General features: G+C 34.0%; 2 protein-coding genes across 2 annotated transcripts in view; both read right to left on the bottom strand.

Annotated features, from left to right (window-relative positions):
• Positions 1 to 2,325: 2,325 nt before the first annotated feature.
• Positions 2,326 to 9,180, bottom strand: LOC108973441. The gene is made up of 5 exons (XM_018940704.1): positions 9,080 to 9,180; positions 8,554 to 9,005; positions 3,492 to 3,859; positions 2,910 to 3,411; positions 2,326 to 2,728 (listed from the first exon to the last, which is right to left on the bottom strand). Exons 2-5 carry the CDS (start codon positions 8,663 to 8,665, stop codon positions 2,523 to 2,525), a joined length of 1,188 nt encoding a protein of 395 aa, XP_018796249.1. The 5' UTR covers positions 8,666 to 9,005; positions 9,080 to 9,180; the 3' UTR covers positions 2,326 to 2,522.
• A 4,129-nt stretch (positions 9,181 to 13,309) lies between these two features.
• The window catches only part of LOC108973472 (arrestin domain-containing protein 17), a 65,786-nt gene continuing 57,190 nt past the window's right edge, over positions 13,310 to 21,905 (bottom strand). Inside the window, exons 2-6 of the mRNA XM_018940756.1 lie at positions 20,634 to 21,725; positions 16,840 to 17,192; positions 16,052 to 16,766; positions 15,825 to 15,992; positions 13,310 to 13,651 (exon numbers count right to left, since the gene is read on the bottom strand). Of these exons, the coding sequence (XP_018796301.1) occupies positions 13,527 to 13,651; positions 15,825 to 15,992; positions 16,052 to 16,766; positions 16,840 to 17,192; positions 20,634 to 20,748 (1,476 nt within the window). The 5' untranslated portion in view covers positions 20,749 to 21,725 and the 3' untranslated portion in view covers positions 13,310 to 13,526. The remainder of the gene's footprint in view (positions 13,652 to 15,824; positions 15,993 to 16,051; positions 16,767 to 16,839; positions 17,193 to 20,633; positions 21,726 to 21,905) is intronic.

The following is a 21,905-nucleotide window of genomic DNA, read 5'->3' as shown; positions in this document are numbered from 1 at the left end:
CCAGTTATGTATTAGGTAATTACTACCGTTCAAATTTGTAATAAAAACACAAAATTTTTGATAAGACATCTTAAAAATTTTAGATTTGTGAGATTTGAAATGAAAGATTTTTGTCCTTTTTGATATAGAGACGTTTTTGTTTGCATATAATTTATTATTAATACACCAAAAACACACAAAACTGATAGTTTTTTACAAAATATTCAAAGTATGAGTGTATGTGTCACAGTATTTAGTTATATTGCACAACCAGCTTGATTTAAATTTTTCTATTTCAAATATTATATAAAAAATTTCTAAAACATAATTTTGATTTACACAATTATTATTTGACTTCAGTTTGTTTCAATTTGTAATTTTCCTTGTAATAAAAAATTAAAAAAAAAAAATTAAAATGAGTTGAGTGTAATTTCATAATTTACCATTCACACGCTTCACTTTTTCCGTTTTCAATACGATGCGTCCGTGAATGTACTCGCCACTATTGTAGACCGCATCCATGCGGTCCAATTGAAAAGAACACATTGTGGGCATTTTTGAGCCAAGAATTCTTTCCAAAACCCGTGCAGAGTTCAAATAGAACGTTTCCGAAACATAGAATTTTTATTTTTGTTTTTTTTTTTTCACGCGCATCAACCGTTAGCAGCGTCTTTCAAACTTTTCCGTAATAAAAAAATTCGAACCGTGTTTTCAAAGACGTTGACAGTACAACAAGCGTTTTGTTGTCCTTTCTGCCTGCCAACATGTATGCTTAACCACGACTACGCGACTAAAGCTCTCTGCCAAATGAAGGTCTGACTAATGAACAACTTGGGTGCACACACACAGTTACAGTGTTTGCGGCGCGCATTGTGTTTGGTTGTTTACGGTCTCCATTCTGGCCCGTAGCGAATCAATAAGTTGGCGCCAGAATGCCTTCGACTTCGACAGCGAAAAGAAAACAACAACTAGCAGCACACAGCGTAGTGAGGATGTATAATAATGATTACAACAACAGTATGTTATGCCGTAGTCCAGCATCAATGCGTGGAGGAAGGAATTTGAGAGTTATCGCCTGCTCTACGCACACTTCAGCGCCAAACAGAGACTGAGAACTGCTTTGGGTGGCTGTATATGTGTGTGGGGGACTGTCAAGGCAACCGTGCTTTGTTTGAGTGCTCGCATAGTACCTTATAGCGAAAAATTGTAGTAACAAAACAAAAACAGCAATAGTGGCATTAGTTAACAGCAATCGGCGACAGCGTTTTACAACGCAGACTCATTTAGTCTGGCGATTTTTATGCGTTCAATGCCACTCCCGCTGGCAGTCATTCATAATGGTTGTTGCAATTGCTGAATGATTTCGCGATGCTGTTGCTATTGTGCGCTTCATTTTGCTTACGCTAAGTTTTATTGTTTTAAAATCGTTTTGTCTGCGCTATTTTTGGTGCGGGTGAGTGTCCGGTGTTTTATGGCATCACTTTCTAACTCTTTTTCACTTGCTTAACTGAGCTAAAATCGAACACACTCAATCTATAATGGAGTTTACTAGAATTTACTTGACGAATTGTAGACCGATCTTTTGTGATATTGGGTAACTCTTAACGATAGATCAGAACTCTCGTATGCGCATGTAGCACATGCGAAATCTACTGAGATAATAGAACCCCCAAATTTTTCCAATATCAGCACTTAATTTCTATGCTCCAGTTTACATATGTATATATTTAATGAGCTCTCTCTCGTTGCTTTCTGGATCTTAAAAACTTGCTGGACGAACTTAACTAACTCAGTTCAGGGTTTGATAAAGCCCTCAAAACCAAACCATCAAATATTAGCTCTAAGTTTTAATGGCAATCCCGTTTTATGCGATTGGAACATTATATTCGGTACATTTCGGGATTCTCACACTATTTTACAATCTTCATATAACCACTACCACATTATCAAGTTTAAGTATCAATGTGCGGTGCCATAATGCGTTTTATGCCTACTTTGGTCTACTTTTAGGCGTAAAGTGATGTCACAGGCATATAAACAACGCAACGTGGTGGACGTTAAGTCCTTTATAAAGACAAATGTGTTTGTTTATGTGCTGCTAATGGCTTATAATACAATATTATTTATGTAAATATGATTTGATTGTATTTCTTAGCGAAATATCAATTCTTTGGCATGAGTAGAGATGAGGTTGCACATTTGAAATGGAGTGAAGCGCGTTCATTTGGTATTGTTTGATTTTCTGCTAATGAATCCATTTGAACACTATTTCTTTCACTTTGTTATTATTAAGATCTGCTAAGCCAACAAAGTTAAATTGGTGATTAAATATCAAAGTCAATAAAATATTTTGAGTGAGAATTATTTTTTCTTTATTAAAGTAAATATTAATAACATTGTCTACATTTACTTTGATTAAAACACCATTAACATATAAGTAATATAAATGACAAAGTGTTAGAAAAATGTATTTAAGTTTTTGTTTGAAACTTTTCTTAAATGCTTGTTATCTCGATATCTCGTTGTCTCTTGTTGGACAATTACTATGCTAAAGTTTTTGTTGTACAGATATCTGCAGCACAAGACTCTTGCTCGCAATTATGTGTTGCAGCCTGTGTCTGCAATGCGTTGACAGATGTCGAAAAAGTATTCAAAAGCAACATCGAAGCATAATCCGGCAGGTAATAGAACAAATCGGCACCCTTTCCACAACTTTCATTTGGTTTATCACATATTAATTCATCAGTTGCTGAAAGCAAAATAAAGAAAATTGTATTGAAACATTTTTTGAGCTGCTCTTTAAATAATAAAAAATGTAATTGAAAAAGCTTTTATTATTATTTTATGCTAAAAGGCTATAATAGAATATATTTTCTAAGGAATTTTATTTTCCAAAATTTTGTAAAAATTCAATTATTACTCGCACCCACCCAAATTATCGTAACAGTGGTACTGCTCTAAGTCCTCCACGCATTGCTGCACACTGCTAAGCCGCATGCTTTTCGGTGGCACCGTACCAAGTACAATCGGTATAATCAACTTCTGCAAAATGCGCTTTTTCTTAAAGAGCATTGCCTCAATATGATAACTTGCATGTATGAGGCTCTTTTCACTGCCGTCCCGACAAATGTGCGCCGCTAATGGTATACTCAATTGGCCGGATACCATGACGTATGATGAACTTATCTTATGTGCATTACTATTTAATATTTTGAGGTATTCTTTGCACTTTGCTTGCGGTTTCGAGGCACGAAATATGGTATGCTGACACAGATTCACATACAACTTATTGCAGGCGGCAAATTTATGCTGGCCGCACAGTGTGAAGGCAATACTCTGACCCGGCACATAGCCAGTGCCTGTGGGTAAGGTGAAGCACAGTGGCGCGTGAGCGTCTGATGTCGGCGCGTTGGCGGCAGTCAGTGTGTGGGGCTGTTGGTTGAAAAATGTATATAAGGAAATAGTTATTTGCATCTCTCTTCATTAGCGGTTACCGTGTATTTTCTACCTACCTCACTCAACTCTACCGCCGCGCTCAAATCCACGCGGTTTTTTACTGTTATGCGCGCCTTGAAAACTTTATCGGACACCGATTTGCATTGCAACGTTAAACGTACGTAATAAACACGCTCACCATACCTCATATCACAGCTGGCTGGCGCTTCGTAAGGCAAGTCGAAGCTGAAATGCTGCACACACACTTCAGCCGCTTGTAAGCTTGTACGCTCCGTAAGTGTATGTGACCCATATAAGCGCTCCTGTTTGTCGCTGTACAGCACTTTGTTGTCCTTTTCAGTGCTGTCATTGTGCAGCAGCAAGGCCTCCCTGTTTCTCTCCAGCCACTGTACATGCTCAGTGCCAACCAAAGCTATTTGTATGCCTGTGAAAATGAGTGAACACAAAAAAAAACACAAAAGCTTGCGTAAATAAAGCAGCTGTATTCAGAAATATGTGTCTTAATGTGCTAAAACAAATCAGTTGTCTTGATGTTTTATCACATTTTACTAATAAAATGCACAAATGTTTATCTGTACGATTTTAACTTGTTGCTTGTTATCACTTCGTATTTATTTTTATAATTTTCTGTTTGTTTTACGATTTAACGATTTGCGGGTGGCCTTTGAAAAAGCAAATTTTTGCAAAGTGCTAATTAATTGCTTTTAAAAGCAATTAACGTTTATCTAATCGTATGGATAACAACTTTTATTCTTAAGCTTTATTTACAAGCGTATGAAATTTTGGCAGAATGCACTTCAGACTTTGAAAAAGATTCCTGGGGACTGTTAAAATACATATGTATATACATCACAAATAGATGCATAATATAAGCAACTTACTACTATGAGCAAAAAACAGTAAGACATTGTTGTATGTAATTTTAAATGTCGGTCCCCTCAAAGTAATCCCCCTTGATACCAATACACTTGTGAAAACGTTGTTTCCAATCCTCGAAACAGTTCATAAAGTCTATTTCTGAAATAGCCCTTAATGCATATAGGGTGAATCACGACTAATGTCTTCAATTGACTCACAATGATTTCCGCGGTATGATTGTTTGAATTTGCTGAAAAACCAGAAATCACACTGAGCTAAATCAAGCGTATATGGTGGTTGCGGCACGATTTGGTTGAAAATTTGTCGAAAAACTTCCGAAGAAGCAATGCAGAATATGACGTTTTCCTTGCTGACAATTTGGCCACTCGGAGGGAATTCGGAGTGCATCATACCTCGATATATACACAGCATTGATTCTTCACCTGCTTTGACGTCTGTTTCCGGATAGAAAACATTGAACCAAGACTCATCGCCAGTAATAAGACATTTTCAAAAGTTGTTTATGAAAAAATTCTCACTCAATGCAAGTCTAGTATTGGCACGAACCAGCGATAAGAAATACTTTAAGCTACATCGAGTTTATAAACAGGGATCTTTTTAGAACATTTTTCGGAATTTTGCCATTGGCTACGAAAACTCAATATTAAGAGGTATTCTAGTCTAAAAATTTGAAAAAATCTAAAATTTTTTCTTTCCATAATTGGATAGTTTTGATATTCAAAAATATGTCCCTAAAAGGTTTTTTTTTTTCAAATTACTCAAATTACTTTCAAAGTTATAACTATTTTTGTGACGTGGCAACTGGACCGGTTGAGCGAACTATCTATCTATCTATTACGCTGCCCGAAACTTAACGTGAAACTTGCAACGCTTTTTTCTCAAATCTCCTTTTTTTGATGCGGTAGCCACAATATCTCAAGTTTTAATCAGTCGATTTATTTGAAATTTGGCACAAATATTCTTTAAATATATCTCTATCACTAGAAGTAACATAAAATAAAAATTTGAAATTTATAATATTAAAAAAAAAAATCGACAAAGTTGAAAAATTATTGAAAAAATCGACCTTTTTTTTTTTTTTTTTTGAGTAGCCGCCATTTTATGAATTTTTTTTTTCGTTTTGCTGCTTCATAACATAGCGACATTCGTACTCATTAAGTATCTGTCATTGTTTTAATTTTCAGATGACGACAAGGATAGACCATGGCGATGAGGACACGGCCTCTTTTCCCCCGTTTTCTTCAACTAGATGAAAAAAAAAATTTTTTTTATTATTTTTTTAATTTGTGTACTCTTCTTAGTTTAATGAACAAATGATAAACCTAAAACGAATAATAAAAATATCTAGTGCTTCTTTTTTATTAATTGTTGAAAAAAGCTCGAACACTAGAATACCCCTTTAAACATACGTATAAAGTGTTCAAACGCAATCGAACATTAGCAGCTACACAATGAGCTGTATTTAACCTAAAAAATGCATCCGCCATAATTTCAGTTAGTGTAATGATATTATTCAGTAATCATTTAACAAACAAATGCTTTTAATAATTATATTATACGCTAATTGCTAATTAGTGTTAATGTTATATAAATTATATAAAATTATCTCTGCTGTTAATTAGCACCGAGCAGGAAAAATTGTTCTTATTATATTTACATTACATTATTTGTTGTCATTTGCTCATACATTCATACCGTAAATGTCTAAATATTACTAGCAAATAAAGCATTTGTTTCACCTGGGTTTGCAAAAAAATCATTCCATTCGCTGGCTGTGTTTTAGTTATACTTTTTTCATCAAAGTATTGGTATGCCAAATACACAATAAAGTTATGCAGCTAAACTCATAATTTGGTATCACTCTACTCTAGTTTATCTTTTGGCGTGTTCGATTCAACATTTCTCTACAGGCTCTTGCAGTATTGTCCACAAAATTATATGTTACATGCAGAAACAAAAAAAGTTAACGAGCTTATTTCGCAAAAGATACCTCATTAAAGTGGTACAGCAGCTATCTTCGATGCTACCAATCTTTGTTTTGCATATTTTGGATCAGATTATCTATCATGAAAAGTTTAACTTACAAATGAAAATACAAATTTATTTTTTTTCGCGGAGTATTAATATTAATTAAAAATTTGACGCATGCCACTTGTTTCTTAGAGCATCGGTATAGTTAGTTCGATTCACTGAAAAGCGCCACTAGGCGAATCGAAGTCAGCTTTTATTTAACTAAGTCTCTTTGCCTAATAGAAATTTCTTAGGTCAATTCACTACTTCCTTGTTCGCTATCAACAAAATGTAGTGATGGCTGCCTTATTAAGGGCTATGGTCACTGTAGCGGTTATAAAATCATGTCCAGTCTCTAATTATTTTTCGCAGAATTTATTTTATTCGCAGAATAAATGAAACAGTTTTAAAGTTTGTACCTCAATCTACTGACAAATTATCTCTTTTCCGTTAATTTTGTAGAATATAATAAAAAAATGGTGAGATGTCTCTTTGATTTCTTTAAGCGTGCCGCGATTAAGACATAAATGTAAACACTTGTCGTCTTGAAACAAATAAAGAAGCAAACACAAACGTCGTTAATCTACATGAGAATGCCCATAGAAATATGTAGGTAGAGAAATTTGAAATGTTGACTCTCTTCAAAACTACAGACACTTAAACAGAAAAAAATATATAATTTTTTCAATAATAATAATAATATTATCTTTCGGTAGCTTTACTTATTATATGTAATTTCTATCAAATTTATCACATTGAACAAGAAATTCATATTTTTAATATTCGTATTTTTTTCTTTCGATTCTTTTCGAAAAAAAGATATCTTAAATATCAATGATAAAATTTTCAACTTTTGGAAAAATTACCTTCATTTGTGTTCAGGAAGAAAACTATTTCATTAAAAGGTAATAATATTTATTCGATAGTATTAAGTTTTGGGCAAGACAAAATATCTCCTGTCATCAAACAAACAGTCGTCGCACTCGCGACTTGGCACTCACGTCACAGTTGACAGTCATAGCTTTGAAGTTGTAGATAATTTCGTCTATCTTGGAACCAGCGTAAACACCACCAACAATGTCAGCCTAGAAATCCAACGCAGGATAACTCTTGCCAACAGGTGCTATTTCGGAGTGTACGCAATTGAGAAGCAAAGTCCTCTCTCGACAAACAAAAACCAAACTCTATAAGTCACTCRTAATTCCCGTCCTGCTATATGGTACAAAGGCTTAGACGATGACAACAACGGATGAGTCGACGTTGCGAGTTTTCGAGAGAAAAGTTCTGCGAAAAATTTATGGTTCTTTGCGCGTTCGCCACGGCGAATATCGCATTCGATGGAATGATGAGCTGTACGAGATATACGACGACATTGACATAGTTCAGCGAATTAAAAGACAGCGGCTACGCTGGCTAGGTCATGTTGTCCGGATGAACGAAAACGCTCCAGCTCTGAAAGTATTCGACGCAGTACCCGCCGGGGGAAGCAGAGGAAGAGGAAGACCTCCACTCCGTTGGAAGGACCAAGTGGAGAAGGACCTGGCTTCACTTGGAATATCTAATTGGCGCCACGTAGCGAAAAGAAGAAACGACTGGCGCGCTGTTGTTAACTCGGCTATAATCGCGTAAGCGGTGTCTACGCCAATCAAGAAGAAGAAGATTAAGTTTTGGGTAGTCGAAAAAGTCTTTTCATATTTCTAATCAATCTTTAACTTATTTTTTTTTTTTTTAACAAAGAAATATGTACCATATATAGCGAATTTCTTCATTATATTCACTCATTTTTTAAATCAGCTGTACCTTTTTTCAACTTCCCCGAATTTAATTTTCAATGAAAATGAAGTTGAGATTTTACTCATCTTTCCAACACTATGGTATATGGTATGGCACAATGTGATTGGAAGCACCAACGATATGAAAAGGCTTTTCCGACTACCTTCTGTTATATTAACGATTTTTTCTTAGCTTTCTAATGGAATATACTGTGAATTTATTCCACTTTTATATAAATAAATATATATTTTTTTTTTTTCAGTTTGCAACTATTGTTCCATTGTATTGTTATTTCATAATTTTGAATGCATAAACGTGGTTTTTAACTGCATGAGCATGTACCTAGATATTTTTTTAAATTGTATGCCATAATCTGGAGTATTAAAAATATTCCTCCAACCAAATGAGTTATGTCTATATAACATCTACTTTTACCAGGCAACGGGAAATGCTCACCTTCGATAGCCAGCAATTTTGTGCTGCTCAATACAATGAGCCCGCTTATTTGCTCGCCACTGTAGTAAATCGGCGTAGTGCGCGAAAATTTGAATTGGCAAGTCGTTGGCATACTTGCGTGTAGGTTTTTACTTTTTTTTTTTTATTAATCCCAGCCACTCGTTATAGACATCAATAATTATTTAAATTTTTATTAACCGAGCGAATTTGTACCATTAGAATGTGTTGTTGTTGTGTTGGACGAAAATATTTTTATGACAATTATTTATTGTATTGTATATGCTATTTATTGGCTTTCAGCGTGACTTTGTTGTTATTATTGTTTTTTTTTTTCTAATTTTTAAGCACTTTGAATCACGTCAAAGCAATTGGAATCAGCTACGTTGTAATTCACTTAATACGGTAGACGATTGTGCTGCGATGCGATGAGCCGCCGTCTACGCCGCAGAATTCTACAAATCGTGCAAGCATACGATTTTTAATATTTATTATTTATTTATACATGATTGGAAATGAATGTGCTCACTTTGAATGAAAAAATCTGCAACCAGTTATTATTCCGTTGTTGGATTATTCCAACAGGCACTGCACGGCACTTGGGCGCAACTGAGGCGTTGGTTGATAGCACACAGCGCTGGTGATGCCGGTTTGGCCCTCAGCAGCGCGGCGCTACGGCCGATCGGGAGCGCGTCGCAGCTAATCAAAACTTGCACTCGCAACTCAACATGTTCGCTATTATCTGTGCTTGTTCATAAGTATATACACACATGCATACATATTTATGTTCATGTCACGCGAGTCAGTTGCCATTAGACGCTTCCACATTTCGCTCTACTGATATCAAACGGGCGACTATTTTGTGTGGAGGTTTTGCGATTTTCGGTGAATTTGATGTTGCGCTTATCGCCGTGGCTGCTAGACGAGCACTACTTCGGGTTTTGATCCGCGCTTGACGGTTGTTGGTGGCGCGTGCGGTGGCCAACAGCTTCGCATGACCGCTTGAAACTGCTGCAGGAAATATGCAATTGAGTCAACTCGAGTACATAGGAAGAAAAACAGCTGTGCTACTAATTGTTTACTGTTTATTATATACATATCTAGATATACACATATATTTGTATATGTATAGCTGCGCTGCTATTTTTTTATGGCGCAGTGTACAAATAAACTTATTGGTATCCATTTATTATGACATTATCTTTCGGAAGCAAAGAGCTTTGATTTGAAGTCAGTTAACGATATGTAAACAAACGCTCAAGCATATATGTACGTACAAGTTTGTTGATATACATACATATGTATATATGTATGTAAATATATATGCATGTGCATATGGTTTGAATTGATTTACGTAGAAACGTGTTTCTAACATATTGTGGACTGCTCGGCAAATTCTAACCAAAATACAATTTTGTATAACAACAAATGCACTGCAAATATAAGCAAAATTTATAATTGGTAAGCGGCGGTAAAGTCTGGATGTATATAAATATTAAATAGGTATATGCATAGTATGCATGCACTAGATGTGATTCTTACCTGTCGAACTTTTGCTGAGTCAATTTCCATTAATTTGCCTAAAGTCTTCTATCATGTCCTACCCCTTCCAAGCTTGTGAATCTATCCGCACTTACAGTCGTAGGAAATTGAGATGCTTAATGTTCTTTGTACAACATCTGCAGGTTTAGTTTGTAGTTCATTACTCTTAGCTGAGGTAAACTTAAATGTTCCAGCTCGCTGCTCAAGAGAGTTTAGACCACAGTTCTAGAATAGTCCTAGGTTAATTAAAGTAAAATTATACTATTATATAATACCTATAGTACATTCTTCAATAAAACCGGCTTATAAGCGTAATTTTGCAATATCAGCTGTTCATGTCTTTTGCGTAGTTTTAGATCCCGAGGCTTAGCAAATTCTCTTCTCTTATGACGCGACGCCCGAATAGCGCCTTTCACTTTTGATAGGCGAAAAGAGTAGCATATTTGGGCCTTATAATGAGCTTCGTTGAATTTTTTCTTCCTATTCATGGAACCTTTTATCAGTTCTGCTTCATATCTGGAGATAATCGCGCCAGCTAAAATTTATTTCTTTAGTACTTAACTCTTTTTTCGTTCAAAAAAAAAAAATCGTTTTTTATTAAAAACAGCTTACCACGATAATGCTTTTTTTTAAGTAAAAGTGAACAGTAACTCAAAACTGACTGTTTTTTAACTAGTATTAAGTTCCGATTTCAAATCCTCGCAATTTCAGCTGCGAAATAAACACTATCTTTATTCATTTTAATATCTTTCAAATTTTATTTGAGGAAAAAAGTGTGGAAATGCACATTTAAAGGCTTAATAAATAACATTTACTATATAAATAATTAGGGAGACTTTTCGGGAAAGTGTTTGTTGTATGCTTCAAACTTTATTTATATTATATAGGCATGTATCTTTTACCTAAGCGATAAGTATATATTTATATTTAAATATATTTTTTTAGGAATTGCTTAATTTTAAAAACTTATTCGATATATTGATTTGTAAATTTGAAAATAATATTTAGCCTAAAAGTATAATATACATTAGTAATATAGACAAATATTTTTGCTAAATTTTCTTATATAATATTTGGTGTTGGATTGCTGTAGAGACAATTTAGGATGATCGACAAAAAATGATGACGAGTCCAATATGTTATATTTTAAGCATTTACAAAAGAGTTTTTCACAATTTGGTTGCAAGAATTTTTTAGTTTGTTTATATATTTTGCAGCTCTAAAATATTCACTTAATAATAATGGAATATAAATTTTACTTTCAAAAAATAAAAATCATTTGCAATAGTAAAGGTTGTTAACTTTTAATAGAGAATTATGTATTTCGCGTTTTTGTCAACCAATTTTTACTCCAGCGCGTTGCTTCTTTGCTGGCCGATAATGGGTGAAACATTTACAGTATATATGTTGCTGTGATGATAGCAGTGCTGAGATGAGCTTACATTAAAATATTTAACTGTGCCTTACGCTATCTAAACCGCAATATATCTGTTTGCGCGGATAACGAGGAATCCGCCTACAATGTTGCTAATAAAAATTTAATCGTATTCACACAGAGTAATTATGGGCTACACATCGAAGACGCTTATGTGGTTTATAAGGTTTACTGTGCGCTATTACTTGTATTTCTGCTGTTAATAAATTCACGTAATTGATTTCAAGTTTCACGTTTTTCACACAAAATATATGTGCTTACAAAATATTTTATGAATAATTTATTTCTATAATGCAAATTTTGATTTTAAACGTTACACAGTTATATTTCATTGATATTACATTATCTTTCACAGCGGCTGCCATGACTCAATGTAAAGTCCTAGAATCGAGTCATGTTCATGATTGATCGAAATTATAGAGGAATGGAACCGGTCACAAACATTTTCTGTTTATTTGTGAATAACCAAGCGCCTGTCATACAAGGTAGAGCTACTCTTGCCTTAACAAGCGTAAAGTTGTCTATGTATTGCGCAAAGTACGTTGAATTTGAAGCAGCAAAAAGTAAACAACGTAACTAAATCATTTAGTAGCAAGATTAGAAAGTAAATCCAAACAAATATCTACCTCACAGTTGTGAAAGCAATTCGTCACTACAAACTCACTTCAGTTGAACTCAAAACAACTCAACTTTCACACAACTAAGGTATTTAACATTGCTAATTACAACTGTTATGAGTTGAAGTTGTATTGTAGAAATGTCAATAATTTGGACCATTAATTGCATTGGAAGTTTCTTCACACACAGAAGATTTTTCCGAACATGTTTAACGCGAAGTTTCTCCTAATTTAATTTCAACTGTTTCGCAGTTATAGACATATACTTATGCATATTAAAATAAATTCAAGAGTTCACAAAAAGTGTAATATTCTCTCAATAGTTATATTCATATCTATAGCCAATGACTTGTTGTCTTGGTAGACGGCTACAAATCTGCTACTTAAGGAGTTAAAGTGCCCTCAAATTAGTATCGCTGCTTATAGAGTATTTGTATATTTGTTAATCTTTATTTGTTGTAATATTTTTCAGTTATCTAATAGCTATTTAACTATATTAAACTATTTTATGAGTACTAAAGCTTTTACAGTGTGTCTTGCTGTGAATGTGCGCGTGTTCGTACGATTACATGTGGTTGCTGGCACATATTATATCATAATTGTTTAAGTACAAGAGAAGTGTGTAAGCATTATTACCATTAAACATATACACATTTATTTATAAGAAATTCCCTTATTTCAGTTAGTACAAAATATGCATTTACGACTAAAATTTGTCAAATTTCACTTTGCCACTTTAAGAGACAAAATTTGGTATTGAAAAGGAGCATAATGAAACAAGATCGATTTTCGTATGTATAAATACAAATATACAAGTAAAAGTGTGATAAAAATCGTAAATTTCCTGCAGTGAAGTAACAAACTATTTGTACAAGTCCATGTGACCATCAAAATACTAACTGGTTGGAATGTGACTAGTAGCAAACCACCAGGTTTTAAAAGTAACTACTAAATAATATATTGTTTTGCAATCAAAAATTTCAGACCGAAAATGAACCAGTCAGAAAAAGACAGAATATAACCATTCTTGGCATATATATATTGGGTAGTCGAAAAAGTCTTTTCGTATTTTGATTTATATTGATATTAGATTAAAATCGCAATATTCTATATAAAATAAAATAGCTTAGAACTATAAATATGTTTTTAATTGAAAATCGGCTACTTCAATAAATTATATTGTTATCCAATTAAATTATATTTCAAGATCACGTGGAGTAAAAAATATTGTTAACACAAAATGGTCGAATAATAGGTTCAGTCGTATTTATCAGATGGCTAAGAACTAGTAATTAATTTCACTGCAGGCATGTTACATGATTTTAATTCCATTAGTTAAGCTTATAAAGTTTATTATTATTTATATCAAATAAGTATTTACATTATTTCTTCTCCTTACGAAATGCATTGAAACTGGCGGCACTAAGCGGTTGATGTGGTGAGTCGGTCGAATCCGAAGACTGTAACTCGATACGCAGTTGCGAGGGCGACTCATCGTAGAGTGTTTCTAATTGAAGCGTTTAGAGTAGTATAAGTAGAAGTTGTCGTTCGTATATACAGTGGGCGCATGAGGGACAGAGACAGTGGGAATATTAGCGAGGATTGTTTTGCAATTGGAAGCACAGTTGGAGTGTTGCGCATGGCGAGGTTGTTGATGAGCGATTATTTACGTGTTTGATGGATGATGCGGAGAAAGTAAAGGAAGACGAAAGACAGATTAGCATTTATTTATCTATGAATTTCTAAACTTAGTTATTTGTAAGTAAAAAATACTTGTGCTAAAAACGAAAAACAAAACACATTGCTGGTGAGTCTAAACAAAGTCTAAGATCACTTCATATTCAAAAAGTTGTACTTGTGTATCTTAAACTGCTAGCATTAATATTCAGTAATTATTATTTAAGAAATTTCGAATTATGAGGAATTTATTTTGATAAGTTTATTGGAATAATATATTAAACATGTAAATAAGTAATTAAAAATTAGTGATTTTAATGCGATCTTAGTTTATTGTCAAGTAATATCTACTAAATAATGAAATATGCAAGCTTAGAACGCTGTTTTTCTCATAATTAAAATGTATTTCTCTAAAAAAAATATTATAATAAATTTATATGCATGCGTCAATGTTGCCACTTTATTATGAATTTTGCGAAAGATAAAATAAATATAAATTATGTTTTTCAATTCGACATATATTTTCGATGCGAGTTAAACTGAGAAAATAATACTTTCAGCCCTTTTAATCAGAAGTTTTTAACCCAGTTTCAGTCCTGTACATACATATTTGTTACAATTCTTTGCATGTTATACAAATAAAGTTTTCTTTCTAGTTGTGTATGCAGGAAGGAAAAATTTCGGAGTTCGTTTAGAGTAACGCCCACAGAAAGATGTTGTTTCTAGTACCTATAAATCCGTATCAAGCAATCTAGATACCAATTAGTATAGAAAAATTGAAAGGGTAAGGCCGAATACAGCCGACTCCAGTGGTCATTACTATCAAATTCCCTCTTGAAAATATTTATAGTTCTGTTATAGTTCATAGTATGTTCATAAATATTTGTTTAGCCGTGGTTTTGTTGCGCAAAGATTACTAAATATGTACCTAAATGGTATGTATTAAGGCATAGTTTCGCTCTTTTATTAAATACTTTATAATAAAGATTAGAATTATGATTATATTAAGTGCTGAGTAAACTTTCTTGCGTTTTACAAAAAAAAAAAAACAAAAATATAATAATATTTTTTGTTTTTAATTTGTTGAACTGATAGCATTTAACGTCATATTTTCAGTTAGCTGCTAAATATTATTATTATTAAGGGATGCTTTTCTAATTTATTAGTTGAAATAAGGATGTTTTAATGCCAGTTAGTGAAACTTCAATTCCAATATCTTTAGCTATTTCATATTGAAGTTCAAAATAAGTTTAAAGATATTCTAGATTACTGTTAATTAGTTTGTATTTATATGCTTTGTGTTAATAAAGATCCACCAAGTAATACATATATTGTATTTATGTTAATAAATTATGCTTGAGATTATGACTATATTGATGATTGCATATATTTACGTTATGATTGTTTGATTGCTTAATATTTTAGAGTTAAAACTTTCGGCAGGCACACATACAAGCAGTCAGGCGTAACACAGTTGGCAGACATTGTGTCGAAAGCTTAGATTATTATTAAAAAAAAAAAAAAAAAAACAAGAAACGAAGTGCATTTTAAATAATTTTGATACCTAGTGGCTACAAACACATACTTAAAGTAAAAAATTACATCAAATTATACATATATATTATAAGTTATATAATTAATTATTAATTTAATTTATTTGCACGTGCAACTAAGTATTAAAATTATTTTTTATGTTTAGAAATTTAAGAAATTTTCATAAACCGTTTTAATTTAGAAAAATCCTAGCTTAATATCTCAAAAAATCTTATAATGTATGCAAAAAATATTTAAATTTTTACCAACAAAAAAAAAAACAATTTAAATTAAAAGTTTTGCATTCCCACATTCTCAATACTTAAGTTCGATCGAAAGAACATTAACAAATTAAATTTCAAGTAAATTTTATTAAAAATTATGGCCTAAACTGAAAATTAGTTTTTTTATTTTTTTGCTTTGTACTCCAATCTTTCAATTCTAAATATCGGAGGTAGAATCATCACTACCGGGCGGTATGATTGGCGTCTCGTACTCATAGTAGACGGGATAGCGTGGCTTGAACGACTCGGTCGTTTCATTGGAAACAATACTACTTAAGCTGACATTTTGCAAATATTCGCTGTCATCACAGAATTTATCACTTAACGCCATGGCATCTTCATACGAAGGCGGCACTGTAAGAGAGCAAAATTTAAGAATGTCACCCAATGAAATATGTTTCAATTAAACGCACTCATGAGTTTGTAATCGGGCGGATTGTCACCATCGGTTATAACCAGCGTGGGTATATCGCTTCGGCCAACATTCGACGCAGCTTCAGCATCATTACTCTCTTGCGGTGCTTCACCAGCAGCCTCTTCACCACCAACAACTGTTGACTGCTCCGCGCTCTCATTTGCACTTTGCCCAAACAGTCTACGTCCGCTGTAATAGCCACGTCTAACGGCATACTGGGTTCCTAGTAAAGTTGGCAAGCCAGCCACTGCTGCCATGCTATCTATAATCGGTATGCTCCCAATGGTTAACGGTATTTTTAGTTTCATCTTCCAATGGAAATCCGTTGGCTTAATTATAATCTTGATTAGATAAGTGATATTAATGGGGCATACAACTTTCAACGATGACGGCGGTATGGAGGGTAAACTGAGATATCCACGATAAACTTTACGACTCCAACGCAAAACATTACCGAATTGTTTGCGTGCGATGAGGTGTTTATCATAACGATATTCATGCTGTGGATCATGCGATTCGTAGCTGACTTCTTGCTTCAGTTTGACCTCACAGTCCGTGATATCAATGGACGATTCGTTGTTAATGTAAAGGACGAAATGAATTTTTTGGCCGGGTGCGTAGCCGCAATAGGGTGTGGAGAATTTCACAGTCAACGGTCCTGTGGGACAGCAAAAGCTCCAGAATCGTTTGCGATCGAGGATTTCGAGAGGGACCTATGTTTCAAATAAGTGATTTTAATAAGGTTTAAATGCAATACTATCTACACTGCGTTTTAAGCCCACTCACCCTGTAAATCGTGTCCAAATTCAAATCTAACGGCTGTATTACCGTAAATGGCAACTTGAAGACTTTAGGATATCGGGCTGGCCGATCGATTGTGGTGATAATCTCATAATGTATCTGCCCATATTTGCCGTCGAATGAAGTGGGCAGATTATCTGGCAGTATTACGTGAAACGTATACGAGTAATCGCCGGCCGACCAGTCCATGCACGAACTGCTCGCACACGATCCGAGCACATACGAACGCGACGATAGATATGAGCGGTAAGCGCGGCACATCGCACGCTCGCTATCGCGCGGATAACCCTTTTTTATCCAGCGTATCTTCGCATAGCCGCTAACTGTGATGTGTATTGCTGGAATACATTGCAAAATTAAAGATTGTTTATAAAATTATGGCGTTAATATGTTGTAGTGTATATAGTGAAGATATTCACGGTCGGTTGCTGGGACTTAAGCTTTATTCAATTGATGTCAGCCTCGATGGAAGATAGAGAAAGAATCATAAATGTGCTAATTTTAAATAAATATGGCGGCCTTCAATTCATTTGAGCCATAATAAATCCTATCAGGCAAACCAATTATGACTCCTAAAATACTTTTATTTTTTTCCGAGTTGCATCTTGAAATGAAGAGTTTTAATAATTTTTTTGATATTATTGGCAGAAAATATTGGGCACGTGCCAGCCTGTTTAGGCAATCAACATGCCAACTGACTCATACCAACAAAGTAGACAACCTGTCTGAGTAGCTTGCCTTACGAAATTCATTTGATACAAAGGCTTAATATAAAACATGGCGTACTATTTCAAAAACGTAGCAGCGAATTTCAAGAATAGTGCACAAATTGAATTTATCATGCACAGCAATTACATTAACGTTGTCCAGCAGAGCACCGTTGATATGTATGTATTTATATATGAGCTATCCAGTCTCTCGCCGTGAATGTTCTCTATACAGAGTGCTCAGAAAGTTACTCTTTCATTATATTATGTTGGAAGTCAAGTTTTTAGTAAAATTACTTTTAAAAGATACTAGCCTTGAACTTATAAACAGTGCAGTTCAGTTTTGGACAAAGAGAGCCCAATCTCGTTATCAATAGCATCAAGTCTCTTTTTGATAGACATTGTCATTGCCCTATTGACGTTCATGCAGTAAGACTGGGAATCTTACCAAACGTCATCTGCAGAAACAACTCAACACTCCTTGTTGACTATCCCGTGTATGGGAGCACATACCTTCACATTACAGACATCTCACCGAGTTGGCGGGAATGGAAATTAAACGCCTGTGCAAATTTGTATTGGCAACTAAGCGTTTCGCTAATGGATAAGTTCGAACACAAGAGTTCTTTTTTTCGGTGCGATCTCTTTAAATCAGCCATATAACTCAGGCTATATTACAATGTTTTTTCATTATTAAATGATTTGCTTTAATCATAGTAATCTTATATAAAAAAAAAAAAAATCAGCCGAAAGCCTTTGATGCTAGCGCTGCGTACTTTAGTTTATTTAATAATTTGTTTATTATGTAAGCTTTAATAAAATAAAAAAAAATATATATATAAAAAATTTATTTGTTTAATTAAAAAAAAGCAAGTGTGGCAACCCTTCTCCTAAAATTAAACTGCTCAAACAGGTGACAATGCTCACAAAATATTTTAGAGTGTGTKTKTTTTTTTTTTTTTTTTTTTTTTTTTGTTTTGGGAATTTTCTGAATTTGTAATTATTTATATTGGTTCAGCCTTTCGGTGGGTTGCACGAATATGAAGCCATTTTTAATAAGAAATAAATTAGTTGCGTGAAATTTTGTTTTGAAAAATAAATCTCTTATTCGTTTATATAAATTGGCCAAATGGATCGCCCTTTATATTCAAAGCTTCATAACATATATATATAATATAAATATATGTATATAATGGTGCTATATTTCCATGGAATGTACACATCCATTTTCACAAAACTATAATTTCTGCAAACAAATGAATGTTTAGCATGTACAAACAAGGAACAAGTCGTTAGCTGTCACAAAAGTATATGCCTGATATATATGTATGTATGTGCAATTGTATTGTGGTAAATGCCGCGACAATACTGTGTCGTCATCCTCAAACACTAAGTCTAAGGATATACTACGTTGAGAATGTTGCTGCACATGGCATGTGTAAATACAGAAAAATTGCGGTTATTTCTGATAATATGCCAAGCCCCTGCTGTACATCCACCTAAATGAAGGATGAAAAGTTATATATTGTAGTACTTAGGAGAAATAATTTTCAGTTTAATATGTGTGTGATCTTATTTTGCTAGTAAGTGATGAAATATATTCTGCTCAGTAATTATTCATGGCTATCGTTTGCCAGGAACAAATATTTCATTATATTCTCTTCATTTCATTCTTCTTCAGATAAACAAGAAAAACGTTAATTTCGATCATATGCTAAAGTAACACAATCAAAATAATTTAGTTGGAGGTTGCGTTATTGGGTGTTACAAACATCCCGGTAAGCTTAAGTTCAGGGTATAACTATACTTAGGTATAGAAGTATATACTTCTAGGATATGCTCTATGTATATCGATATGTTATATGAAGATGAACAGACTACGGAAACCACTCATAACTAGTCCTGAGATATTGGAACGCCAAAAATAAACCATTAACTCTCAAATATTTTAGACGGTACCCTTTTAGTTAAAGTATTTCTCTATCTAAAAATTATAAAATCCCTATAAAAATCACCAAATTTTTATTTTCTGCATTAGGCGGCGTTTGTGATAAGCCTGAACACTATTGAAGCTATCTGGAATATATTTTTATTCAAAATCTATGCCCATTCAATAAAGAAATCCTTACTTCTGACGGATCTATTGGAAGGTTGCTCCCGATGTTACTTATTATCACTTTTCATTCTGTAATAAAAGTAGGTCACTTATATATCTATTGAATATATCGCTCTCGCTTCCCTGAATTGACACATTGCCATCCTCATGCGGTGCTAGTGGCACTAAGTAATCGCTTAAGCCCCAGATGCTCCCGCCAGAGCTTCAATCATTTAATAAATATAATATTGTCATTAGTTTCAAATGTAGTCGCTATTTCTCCATTTAATTACAGCCATAATTCTGCAAGTTCATATTCAGTGGGGGGTGTGCGCCCACTCCAACAACCGTACATATGTACAAATGAATGTAAATTGGGGCCAATGACCATTTACCAACTCCCACACATTTCACATGAAAACTAAAAATAATGACGTAATTGCCTTGCGCTTTGCCAGCAATAAACTACAAATGCAAGCAACAGAACGCATCCTCGGCTTGAGCTGGGTCAGGTCATTTATTTAGCGCCAAGCGATAGTTGTTGGCAGAAAGGCGAGCAACATGGCGCGACACAACACGAAAGGAATGCCAGAAGCGATTACATCGGCGACAGCGACAACGTGCACATATACGTACATATAAAGATATACATATAACAGTCTGTTACTTAGATGAATATGAATAGCTATGAGCATGAATTAATAATTGTCCCCCGAGTGTCGCTAACTGAGTTATAAATATTTATACTAACTACATTGACGAACATGTGTGTTTTGTGCAGCGAGTGCAGATATGCACCTGTGTGCGGAAATTTTTATCTGCAACTTTAATCTAATTCACAATATTGAGAGCAGGAAAATGCGCTTTAAATGCGCGACGTGCCCGTTATGGTCGCACATTAACATATATAGATTTATCCACATATGTATAGCAGTTGCTATATCGTTAATTTACATATAAGAGTTATTGTTGCTTACCTTTAATGCGCTTTGTTGCGTCGACGCTGAGGTCAACAATGCCGGAAAGTTCCTGCCCAGCATAGTAAACACCTTGAGGATTATTATCAAAGGATATAAGGCACTCAATGGGCATATAACTATATTATTCACCAATTTAAGCAATTTGAACTTTTCTCTGCTGTATATATGTGAGGGTGTGTGTGTGTTGTATGTCAAAATGAATTGTATTTGCGTGCGCTTCTTCTCTTCTTCTTTAAATACTATAAGTACTTTGTTTGCTTTGTGTGTTGTTGCAAAATGTGTGTGAGTATGTCAAAACGCACTGCAAATCACTTTGCAGTTTAAATTTTCCACTGCTTCATTAAAATCTCACTTTTTTCAAGTGTGTGGTATTACTTCGTCGCCTGATTCAGTTGGAATTTTGGGTTACTCATACGCCTAGCGTGTCTCATTATACTCGCACATGTACAGTATACACAGGTTTATGCAAATCGCACACATCAGAGATACATGCGCATAAATTATACTTAAATGTGAACTGCTTGCACTATAATCACATATACATTTCCATATATATATGTATTCCAATTTTTTAATAAATTTTATTATGCGTATATCTAGCTAAAAATTCGACGAAGTGTGTTTATATAATTTGCGTTTTGCTTTTCCGTTACTTTAGAGCACTTTAATGAAATTTGTTGCTAACTTTAGCATAACATCCATTTGATTCGCCTTAAGTGATACATATTTTCACGGTATATTTTTGCCTGTGCGCACACACTTAGATATTTCACTAATTTTGCCTATTTTATGTTGTCTGCCACACCGCCACTTTGAAATTGCTTTGCGTTAAAACACGTTCCGCACGCTCGTATGTCCAACAGCCGTTTGTGAGTAAAAATGCTCATTTGATTTGACAGTCTGGCACATCGTCATCATTATCCTTGTACCGCTTTTTGTTTTTTGCCTTTATTTTGCCTGCGCTCTTTAGATTTGCTCTCGCACGCTCTCTCCGTTTTCGTTTCTTCTGTATACCGTTGTGTTTTGTTTACATCCAATCTTGTTTACATCACTTTCGGTTAGGGTTGGTATCTTCCCAAACTTAGTATCCTTAAAAAAGAAAGAATAAGTACACTACTTATTTCAAAATAAAAGTGCTTCGATCATCATGGTTTCGAACAAAAAAATTGTAATAGTCTTTCAACAGTTTCACAAGGTAAATGTTAGAATTTGAATGTATTTTGATGTTACTAAAGAGGACTATAAGCATATTTGTAAATGCAGCCTTCT

The sequence above is a fragment of the Bactrocera latifrons genome, unplaced genomic scaffold (assembly GCF_001853355.1).
Source record: "Bactrocera latifrons isolate USDA-ARS-PBARC rearing strain unplaced genomic scaffold, ASM185335v1 scaffold_48, whole genome shotgun sequence".
In the NCBI taxonomy this organism is placed as follows: domain Eukaryota; kingdom Metazoa; phylum Arthropoda; class Insecta; order Diptera; family Tephritidae; genus Bactrocera; species Bactrocera latifrons.
The sequence above is the reverse complement of the archived record's forward strand: the minus strand, read 5'-3'. Positions and strand labels throughout refer to the sequence as shown.